This window comes from Chanodichthys erythropterus, chromosome 22 (genome assembly GCF_024489055.1).
Source record: "Chanodichthys erythropterus isolate Z2021 chromosome 22, ASM2448905v1, whole genome shotgun sequence".
Lineage (NCBI taxonomy): Eukaryota > Metazoa > Chordata > Actinopteri > Cypriniformes > Xenocyprididae > Chanodichthys > Chanodichthys erythropterus.
In genome coordinates, this window is record NC_090242.1 from 7463497 (window position 1) to 7475591 (window position 12095).

General features: G+C 40.8%; 1 protein-coding gene across 1 annotated transcript; it reads left to right on the forward strand.

Moving 5' to 3' along the window:
• Positions 1-2719: 2719 nt before the first annotated feature.
• irs4a (insulin receptor substrate 4a) lies at positions 2720-11224 on the forward strand. Its single transcript, XM_067376696.1, has 2 exons — positions 2720-6171; positions 8522-11224. Exons 1-2 carry the CDS (start codon positions 3030-3032, stop codon positions 8524-8526), a joined length of 3147 nt encoding a protein of 1048 aa, XP_067232797.1. The 5' UTR covers positions 2720-3029; the 3' UTR covers positions 8527-11224.
• The last annotated feature ends 871 nt before the right edge of the window (positions 11225-12095 follow it).

A 12095-nucleotide genomic window follows, 5' to 3' on the forward strand; every position in this document is an offset into this window, starting at 1 on the left:
TACAGACTGCAAGTGTTTAATAATGAAAATAGCGACGGCTCTTGTCTCCGTGAATACAGTAAGAAACGATGGTAACTTTAACCACATTTAACAGTACATTAACAACATGCTAACAAAACATTTAGAAAGACAATTTACAAATATCACTAAAAATATCATGATATCATGGATCATGTCAGTTATTATCGCTCCATCTGCCATTTTTCACTATTGTTCTTGCTTGCTTACCTAGTCTGATGATTCAGCTGTGCACAGATCCAGACGTTAATACTGACTGCCCTTGTCTAATGCCTTGATCATGGGCTGGCATATGCAAATATTGGGGGCGTACATATTAATGATCCTGACTGTTACGTAACAGTCGGTGTTATGTTGAGATTCACCTGTTTTCCAGAGGTCTTTTAAACAAATGAGATTGATATAAGAAGGAGGAAACAATGGAGTTTGAGACTCATTGTATGTCATTTTTACTTGTCTTTAATGTTTGAACTTTATATTAGCTAGGCTAGTATTAGTTTTTGCTGTGAACGTAAATTGGAATCGAGAACTGTGAAATTTCTCTGGTATCTAAAATGTTGGTATTGTAAGGTCAAAAACAATGAAAGCAATAACTTTATTTATTTATTTATTTAAGAAAGGCCAGTGAATGTTTTGGCAGGGCAAATAAATATCAAATTTAAAAAAAAAAATTCTTAATCAATATTTTTGTTTTTTAGCTAGTTAATAATGATACTTGTTAATAATGTGATGACAATTTTATGCCAGTAAAACAGTAGCCTACATGTGTGTACTGATTTGAAGTGTACTGCAGAAAGACTGGTATCATTATTACCAATTTAAGTACTTTTAGGGTACTTTTGACTTCTGTATAGTAATATAGTGGTGCCTCTTGTTGTGTTGCAGGTCAGAGGTGTCTAAAAACTTAAAGAGGCTCCTGAAGAAAGCAGAGAGGACGTGTCCCAGCTGCCCTATTGGAATACAATGAAGGAAATGTGTACCGGAAGATCTCAAATTATAACTAAAAGATCACTGATGATCCTGAGTATATCTTCGTAACTCTCAGACTGTATCTTCTTAACTGAAGACCTGTCAACAGATACTTGGCAAAAGATCCAAAAGACTAAAGTTTGACAGCAGACTCTGAAAGGATAGAGACACACTCTTCAAAATAAAGGTTCTTTATTGGCATTGATGATTCCATGAGGAACCTTAAACATCCATGGAACTTTTCCATTGGACAAAAGGTTCTTTACAGTGAGAACTCGTCACTGAACGTTTCTTTAAGGTTCATTGCTGCTAAAACCTCCTTTGGGACTCTTAATTTTAAGAGTGTAATAGTGCTGGATGAGGACCAATTATTATTTTGCAAGGCACCAGTCTATTTGGAGGTCCAAATAATGAGAAATTACATAGCAGAAATGGAAATTACATTTCCAACTGCAAGATACAGAACATTTTAAGACAACAAACACTTTTTCCCTTCCAAAAGACTGAGGATCTCTGGATATATATGACTCTGATGTCTATAAATATCTGTTTGGAGTACATGTAAGACTGAGAGTCTGATGTTGGTTATTCTCATCATCTGAGTTATCAGTTCACCGACCACATTATCAGTCAATGATGACAAGAGAAACTGAAAAAACCTTTTAAAAATTAGTATTGCCATGGGAAGAATAAAACAAGATAATTTGTTCAATAACAAGGATGAAACTACACAACAAAATGCTTCAGATTCAGATTTGTTAAAGCTTACTATTTCAGTTTATTACTTGAAACACAAGTGTATAAATGTGTAAGGAAACACCACTGATTTAGACTGTTTATAGTATTTAAAAGCCTCATATTTGCACTGAAATTGAAATATTATATGCTTCTAAAACATGCAACCTCAGTGACTTGATATATCCTTTCAGTCCACATGCATTAAAACTGGTTCCTGAACTGTTCATTTAGCTTCTGATAAGGTTAACATTTGAAGGATCTAAGGATTTAATTTTTGTTGTCTACACAAGTAAACCTTGAAATAAGAGAACGTCTCCATCTCAAGGTTTATTGTGAAGCAGCAGTTCTCTATTGCATTATAATAACACTGAATTTGTGCAGATGCAATAAAGATTATTCAATAAATCCTGCTCATTATTAACCAACACTTCATCTGCAGCACCCCAGTCTTCCCACATTGTTCAGTACATTTGGATGAATGAGGCTGGGTCCAACACATTCATAATGAGTATTTAAGGCAGTAAATAAAGATGCAACATGCAAAATTATTTTTGTTTTATTGGGATGAAAGAAAATGTGCAAATTGAAACATGCATGGAGGGTTATTGATACTGTCACATGGGGTCAGTATAAAAGAGCAGACAGAATGTGATTTGATGACTTTGCTGTTATGCTAAAATTACTTATATATAATAGCTACAGATTATAATAATAAAGAATGAGCAGGAGTGTCCAAACTTTTGACTGACAGATCAGCGCGAGACACGACGCCCCTGTCAGTCATTAAAACCTTTCAATATTTCAATTTTCAATATTAAAAAGATGTAACACCATATTCTTGTGTGAAATAAACATCCTTATTTTCATTACAAAGATATTTATTCTGCACACAGATGCAGAGTTCTCCTCCGGCTGCTGGAGCGACGGCTCTGATTGGTTTATAGTGCTGTCAGTCATGATTTTTTTTCGCGAGCGGACCAATCAGCAGCGTCTGCTGACCCCGTTCACCCCGCGCAGTACGCTGACGTGCGCGTCACGTGATGTTTTCGCTGGGCTGTAGTGATGTGTAGCCACCATGAGTGAAGCGGGCAAATAAAGATTTATAATGGCAGCGAGCGATGATGGAGGCTCAGCGAAGATGCAACGTTTCGTCGTGCTTGTCGTGCTGAATAATCACCAGGGCGATACATCGGAAAGCAGCACGGATTACTCGAACGTGTAATTGTATCTGAGCAACGAACCAACAAAATGGGCCGTGCATCGGCGTAAAGCAGAGGTAAAGTGACCTTTCATCGCATTGTCCCATGGAAGATCGGCCGCGTTTAGCGAATCACGGCGTCATGTTGACACTGGATGCACAACCGCGTCGCGCTGTCACGAAAACGACCGCGACCAACGGCGACATCTCTTGTGCTGCCGGGGAGCCACCATCCTCCTCCTCCTCCTCCTCCTCCACCACCTCAATCAATAACAGCAGCTCCCGTTTGCCCATGCACTTAACAGCCTCCTCTCATTCTCAGCCACAGAGGAGGTACCATCCGCCTTACCACTTTAAAGTGCATCATCTGTTCCCAGATGAGAGCCCTCAGGATGCTATATTGAGGAAAAACTTGCCACCCCTCCAGTATAAGGTGCACGACTCTGCCTTCTGCCGCGTACTCAGCGCCGACACCACTGCTGCTGCCCTGGCCGCTGCCGCCGCCTGCTCTGGTGGCGTGGACAGGGACATATGGAAATGTGGCTATCTCCGAAAACAGAAACATGGCCACAAGAGGTTCTTTGTCCTGAGGGGCCCTAGCAACCTCGGGCCCAGTCGGTTGGAGTACTATGACAGCGAGAAAAAATTTCGAAATGCCCTCAAAGCTGCTGCCTCTGGAGTTGCGTGCCCTGCCAAAAGGGTGATTTATCTATCCCAGTGTTTTACGGTCAACAAGAGGGCTGATGCCAAGAACAAATACCTCATTGCCCTTTATACTAAAGATGAGTACTTTGCGGTGGTGGCGGAGAGCGAACAGGAGCAAGAGGAGTGGTACTTATCCCTCACCGAACTTATGACGGAGGGAAAAAAGGGGCAGCTAGACAACGACGAACTTGACGACGGTTACGGGACGATTTCGCCGGGCACTATTTTCAAGGAGGTGTGGCAGGTGAACGTCAAACCTAAAGGCTTGGGTCAGACCAGGAACTTAATGGGCGTGTACCGTCTGTGCCTTTCCGCCAAGACTATTCACCTGGTGAAGCTGAACTCGGAGACGCCCGCCGTCAACCTGCCGCTAATGAACATTCGCCGCTGCGGGCACTCTGAGAGCTTCTTCTTTATCGAGGTGGGCCGCTCTTCTTCCATTGGCCCTGGTGAAATATGGGTGCAAGTCGAGGACTCTGTGGTAGCGCAGAACATGCACGAGACCATTCTGGACACTATGAAGGCTCTGAAGGCCTTTCCAGACTTTAGGCCGCGGAGCAAAAGCCAGTCCTCCAGTTCAAATCCTTTACCGTTTATAACTACTCGTCGGCATCTCGGCAACCTTCCTCCAAGCCAAACTGGGCTGCAGCGCCCCTCCAGAACAGATTCGGTGACGGGCACGCCACCGACGGGGAAAAACCGAGGGCGAGGTCAGCGCTACCGGACGTCCAGCGAGGGCGAAGGCACTCAAGACCGCCCTCTGAGCTCCGGCACGGGCAGCCTATTGCATCTAAACACCCCCATTCTCAGTGTGGGCCGAGAAGAAAGTGGCAGCTGCTGCAACCACGCCTCACCCGGTTCGAGCCACCACACCCGCTCTGCTTCACTTCCTGTGTCTCACTTCCTGTCCGCCACCAGCCCCATCAGTGTGTCCAGCAGCAGTGGACACGGCTCGGCCTCCGACACGCACACTCGCCCCTCTAGCTCCTCCATTTGTGGCTCCCCTAGTGATGGAGGCTTCAACTCCTCTGACGAATTCTGCCCTAGCCCGTGCGACTTCAGGTACTTTCACGCAAGTTGTACCACACCTGAATCCCACGGCAGCACTCCGCCGATTAGGGAAGATTACCGGCTGACTGAATACATGACCATGGATTGGCATAGAGATGGAACGAGGACTTTTGAGGAGGAGAGCAGTTACATGGAGAGGACTTTCCTCAAGCTAGCACATTCATCAAAGCCAAAACTGGGTGGAAGCTTGAGTATCACACAGCAGAAAGCTACGCAAACCTCATCTTCTTTGGATGAATCGAGCCCGGTGGAGTCAAAACGACACCAGGTTTGCTCGTGCCTGCTGAAGTCAGCCTATAAGTCTTACTCTGAATTACATCACCCAAACAAGCCTCCCTTGCTCAGCTCTGAGTGTCAAAAGAAACTGCCAAAAGACGATGGCTACATGCCCATGATTTACAGCATCGCTCCCTCTCCCAATGCAGATTACACCCCTATGCATCCCAGAGCAACCCTGGACATTCACCCCTGTTCCTCGCAGCAAGCGGACCGATACGGCTACATGATGATGCTCCCGGGCGATAGCCCGTCCAGCAGAGAGCAGGCGGAGTATGACGACTACATGGATATGTCCCAACTTACTGTGGCTGAAGGCTTTTCCCAGTCCTCACCTGAAGGCCCAAAAGCCTCATACTTCTCTCTCCCACGCTCCTACAAAGCCCCGTCACGAGAGAAGCACGAAAAGATGGACTACGTTCCCATGTCCCCGCCCGAGCCCCCAAGCCCACCCAGTCCCGGAGAGTACATTCACATGGACTTTGGGTCCCGTCCCTCTCACCCCTCCGTAGATTCACCCTCCACTCCGCCGCCGTCTCAGCCCTGCTATCAGCTGTGTTGCTCCTCACCAGATCATGACTACTTGGGCCTGAACATGGACAGCCTCCTGAAGGACCGGCCTCCTCGCCACTCGCTCGTAGCCCCATGGAACCCCCCTAACTACGCCCGTCCCCTAGGGTGCTCTTACGGGCAGGCGTCGGCTAATTTGGATCCCGAGAAGACGCACAACGGAAACGGCGACGGTCCCTTGAGAATGATGCAGCACCTTTGCATCTCCGAACGGCTGCCGTTCGTTCATACGGAGCCCAAGGTCATCAGGGCCGACCCGCAGGGAAGGAGACGACACAGTTCAGAGACTTTCATCCCCTCAACTGCTTCATATGCTAGTGGTTGCGGAATCAGGCCCTCAGCCAATCAGAATCTCCCCGAAGCTAGCAGATGGCAAAACTCCACCTCCTTCGATAACATGTGGTCACACTCAGACGCCTCTCCCGACTCGGCAGCCCCAGCGACGAGCGCTGCTACCAGAGGGGCGACTCAGAACACCTCATCCAGCTACCTCAACTACATCGCTCTGGACCTGAGAGAAGTGCCCCGTGACACTCCACACACGGCTCATAGCAACCTCCAAGAGAGTGATGCTTATGCTGGTATTGACTTCTCCGTTTCGGGAGGACGTGCCACTGCCTCAAAAGGTTGGTTGCATCTCTGTCTCCCATTATGCTACAAGTGACAGAAAGTAAAGGCTGCATGCTGCGTCAACATTCATTTCTCTGTTTGTCCTGTGTGAATGCAAACCATTAAGACAAGAGTTCTAAATGTGATGTAAAGTAATCTTATTTGTTAATAAGCAGTTATGAATTGCACCTCTTCTAACAGTTTTTAAATCAAAAAAGTCTTCCCTACAGTCCTGAGGAGAGACGATGGAGCAGAACTGTTGTTATAGTGAAAAATATTGCTGTTGCTTTCAAAGACATTCTTTTTTTTTTTATTTATTTTCTGAACTGAACATGATTTGAAATTTGGTTTTGCACTTTGAATAGCACTGGGTAAAGAGCACTTCATGACTGTACAAAATACACATACAGAGTTGTGATGTGCAAGTATGATATTAAAGGAATCCACTTGCATGCTGCATAAAATACTCACTTTCACAGTTTTGACAGTTAAGTAAAACTTTCACCAAGATGACTTAAAATGTTTTGATTCTTTGATTTGAGTTCCTGGTCTATCAGAGATGCATTCTTGCAGCTGATGTCCTACAAAACTTTTTTTTTTTTTTTTTTTTTTGCATACCTACATAATTTCAACAAGAACTTTGCTGGTGACATTGATTGCACTCATATTTTCATACAAACAAACTGAAGTTGACAATTTTGTCTTGCTAATTTGATTACAATATTTATAAATGCTTTGAGTTTTGCACTCTCACTATATTACATCTGTTCTTAATGAACAACAAAAAAAGAAAATTCAACTATCCACTATAAGTGGATAGTAAAGGTATAGTTCACCCCAAAATGAACATTTTGTCATCATTTACTCACCCTCAAGTTGTTCCAGACCTGTATGAGTTTCTTTCTTCTGCTGAACACAAAAGAAGATATTTTGAAGAATATGGGTAACCAAACAGTTGACACTACCTATTGACTTCCATAATATCAAAAAGAAAAAGAGAAAAAACTATAGAAGTCAATTGGGCCCATCAACTGTTTGGTGTCCGATATTCTTCAAAATATCCTCTCGTGTTCAGCAGAAGAACGAAACTTATAAGGTTTGGAACAACTTGACGGTGAGTAAATGATGACAAAATGCTAATTTTTGGGTTAACTGTTCCTTTAAATATTGTTTTTTTTTTACTCTAAGACCCATCTTTAAGAGATGATATATCATAAGAGATAAGAATTTATTTGCTGAAATCATTTAATCAATGCATAAAAAAGGCCAAGGTTTTGCTTTGAAGCATTTAGAAAAACATCTGATCCTGTTTTTTTGTTTTTTGTGAAGCAATATTTTGTGGTCCACTCATATTGTTACTATTACATAAAGAAGGCACTTTCTGTGGGGGATCTTTTGGATCTTAAAGGGATAGTTCACCCAAAAATTTCATTAATTACTCACCCTCATGTCGTTCCAAACCTGTAAGATCTTCGTTCATCATCAGAACACAAATTAAGATAATTTTGAAGAAATCTGAGGTTTTTTTTTTTATCCCATAGACAGCAACATAATTTCCATCATTCAAGGTCCAGAAAGGTAGTAAAGACATTGTTAAAAAAGTTGACTTGACTACAGTGGTTCAACTTTAAAGTTATGAAGTGACGAGAATACTTTTCGAGTGCAAAAACAAAACAAAAATAACGACTATATTCAACAATTTCTTCTCTATCCTGTCAGACACTGATGCAGTGAATGCAGTGCAGCATTTCCATGTTTACGTCCGCATGCCGACTCATTATTGGCCGACTCTGTGTCAGCATCACACGCATGCCTCGTGCTGATCACGTGATCAGCCTCGGCCAATCCTGAGCCGGCATTCGGACGTAAACACGGAAGACTGAAAATGTTGAATGAAGTCGTTATTTTTGTTTCGTTTTTGCACACAAAAAGTATTCTCGTCGCTTCATAATATAAAGTTTAAACCACTGTAGTCACGTTGACTATTTTAATGATGTTTTTACTACTTTTTTGGACCTTGAATGACGGTAATTACATTGGGTGAGTAATTAATGACAGAAATTTCATTTTTGGGTGGACTAACCCTTTAATGATTCATAATAGAATTTAATTTTAATATTCCTGTAGTAAACATAAAAAGCTACTGATTTACGTGGTGCCAGTATATGAATGAGCTCTAATTCATAAAAAGATAACAAAGTTGCCTGATATCCAAAATGACTTCTATGAAAGCTCTACATTTTATAATTTCCTGCATTCCCTGGAAATCAAACCCATGACCTCTACTGTTTGAGCTACAGGAGTGCTTACAGAATGCTAAAACATTAAGCATTTCGTAATGTGCCATCTATCTCCTCACCCTTGCAGATTGAGTGAGTCATATGCTGGTGCCCGAAGGAGAATCAGGACATGGAGAATCCAGCGACCTCTGGAACGCCGAAGAGGGAGCCGCCTCCTCCTCCTCAGACCTCCAACAACAAAGACTGAGAAACTGCACAACCTCTAATGCTCTGTATTTCCCACATAACTGCCTCAACAACCGGTTTCATTTGTCCGTTTTTGTCCGAATGACACTGTTTGTTTTTTCTGTCTTGTTTACTAGAGCGGGTTCGCTAAATTAGAACTGTGAGCTTCAGATATCTAGCACTTCTATTTTTGTGTGTGTACAAAATGAAACGCATCATAGCTCTTTGGTTACAGGTTTATGTTTCTCCACGCAAAGTCGGATAGATCCGTGTAAATAGGAGAAGCTTGTATATTGAATCTCGTTTTGTATTATGAACCGGGTCCCCGTGACGCCCCACTCCTCGAGACGCTCGCCGTACTTAGTTCCACTGATTTTTATTTGTATAAAGTAATTGAATATTTTTTCAGGGGTCGCAGTGAACATGCTGTAAAAGGGTTCGAGTTTGTCACACAGATCACTTCTGTGAAGACCACTTTCTGTTTTGTAGTGTACAGTCATGAAAGCATCACTTCAGTGCATGAAAACGCCCCCCCTGCGAGAGAAAATTAACATTAGGCGAATTTAAAAAGTACAAGCAATGCAACGCTTCGAAACGAGTACCGAGACACTTTTCCAATCGAGCACTTTTTAGACGAGACAGTGTTTCTGAGTTAACTGGATGCTACCTCCTGTTCACGCCAGTGGGAAAACTGTGGAAGCTTGTTTCCACCACGGAATAAAAAAAAAGAAAAGAAATTACGGCTTTTTATCTCAATTATGACTTTTTTTCTCAGAATTGCGAGATATAAAGTCTCAATTGCATGATATAAAGTTGCATTTGTGTGATATAGTCGTAATTGCGTGTTATAAAGTCAAAATTGCGTGATATAAAGTTGCATTTGTGTCATATAGTCGCAATTGTGTGATATAGTTGCAATTTGCATGTTATAAAGTCAAAATTGCGTGATATAAACTCACATTTGCATTATAAAGTCAGAATAATTTGCATAATATAAAGATGCATAATATAAAGATGCATTTGTGTCATATAGTCGCAATTGTGATATAAAGACGCAATTGCCTTACAAAGCCAGAATTGCGAGATGTAAAGTCGCAATTGCAAGATATAAACTAGTAATGCTGACTTTTTCGCAATTCTGATGACACTTCTCAGAATTGTGAGATATAAAAAAAAGTGACTATTTTTTTCTTGCAATTCTGACTTCATAACTCACAATTGTGATTTTATATCTCACAATTCTGACTTTATAACGCAATTGCAACTTTATATCTCGCGATTCTGACTTTATAACTCGCAATTGCGAGTTTATATCAAAATCGCAATTTATGTAAACTCGCAAGTGCGAGAAAAAAAATCAGAAAACGGGTAAAAAGTCGCAATTATCTTTTTTTTAATTTTTTATTCAGTGGTGGGAAGAAGCTTCCATAGAAAACGCTCACAAAATCACCTGTATTAGTGTGAAATCACGTGATGCAAAATACTGTTATTTCCACGACCGCGGCTTTTCTGTCCTCGTTTAAAATGCAACGCAGCATTGTTTACATAGATTGCGGGTGTTTTCAGGCCTCGATGTAGCCACTGGACACCATCTTGTATTTCAACTACTAGTCTTACAAACTGCCACATTACAGCAGGATAACGTCTTGCATTCCCTACATGGTACATCCGTTTTGTTAATTTATATATTATTTATTGATTATTTATTTATTGAATGCGGTGTAGTGACGATTTAATCGGTGCGTTACTGAGAGCGGGAATTCAGTGTATATACAACTTCAGACGACCTCTCATCTCTTGGCCTTTTTTAACGAAGTCCTTTTTTCCCGCTTGTACCTGGAAGCTTTATATGAAGAGATTTTGGGTTGTGGTTGAAAGCTGTGTAGTAAGATGTGTAAGCTTTACAGTAGTAGTCCAGATTACTTTGGGACGAAATCATACGTCAGTGACTTTTTCCATTCGTTTGGGTTCGTGGCACACTTGTTGCCGCTCTTTTTTTGACTAGCTATTGTGTCATGATATCGCGTTGCTTTAATGTAAGTAAAATGTGAAATGGAAAAAAACAGTAGTATATACCGTTTCTTGGGGATTTTGCTACACAATAACTACCGTGACAGCCTGGGGAAATAATCAAACGTGTGTTTTTTATACTTGGGGCTCTACTGAGGTTATATTTTGGGGATACTGATATTGTTTGGAATTGTGTCGAGTTGTTTGCCTTTTACAATGATTGAAAGGAAGAGTTGGACAAAAAAAAAAAAAAAAAAGCATTTGAGATGGGCAAAGTCTGTCAACAATTTGCTGTTCATATGGTCAGTACTCACTTATGCTGAAAGCTTGTGATTGGGTTGAAACATGTTGATAATAATGACTGAAGCAGACCATTATCAGCGCCGTCTTCCTTTTGTAAATATTGTAATTTTTGATATCCCTTCTCTAGTCAACATGCTAACACGGCACCTCGTTTGGTTTCAAGGATGAGGGTGTTTGAGTTTTTTTTTTTTTTTTTTTTTGGTTCACTTCTACATTTTTATATTTTGTTTTTGTGTATATTTATTAGATTGTTTTTTGCTTGTAATAGAGCTATTGCAATAAAAAAAGTGCCAAGGTATCTCTGACTGAGTCATGTGCTTGTGATTTATCATGTCTAGTATGATGCAACATTGCTGTGGACATGTTAAGACCCCAGTTTCCCACTTATCCTGTACCCTTGTTGATAACTGCTGACCTCTACTGGCTAAAAAGAGAATATTTCAAAGGCAAGCAACAATTATCCATATGTCCCATGTCTCTAAAGACCATGTCCGTAAAATTAAGCCTTAAATATTTATGGGTCAATGACGTGACGAGTCATTTTTTTGTCCAAAGGCCTTAATAATATAATAATAATAATAATAATAATAATAATAAACAAAGATATGATATCCAAAGTATGTAAGGTAGTACAACTAGATCTCTTATATTGAATCCAAAAGGTTTTAATTATATTTTGCTACATATAAAGGTATTTTAAAGATTTTGAAGTGTCAAAAGGTCATTCCGTTTAACCATGAAAAGGCCAATACAGCCATTTCATTTGTGATTAAAATATCTTAAAATGTATATATTTTTTTTATTTTGGCATTATTTTATATTATCATATATCAACATAGTGCATTAATGCTATTAAAATTATGTGTAGAAGTTGCTTTGTTATGAGAAAGAATGTCTGGAAAAATGAATTTCATTGATGTCATTTGGAGTAACCAATATAAAGGGATCATTTTGGATCAAGTCATGTGGTCAGTATCATGTGACAGGATGTGACTTCATTCAGACCACATGGTCATGAAGCAAAGTAACTAATTCTCTCTTAACTATTCAAAAAATAACTTGTTCATACGCATGTCCCAAAACATCAGGTCATTCGGTACAACCGCTATAAAACATGGAAAATGTTGTAATATTTTAAAAAGTTGTACTAAATATAAAATGTT

Excerpts from the sequence above, each read along its gene's own strand:
- irs4a (XM_067376696.1), top strand. The coding sequence starts at position 3,030 with ATGGAAGATCGGCCGCGTTTAGCGAATCACGGCGTCATGTTGACACTG.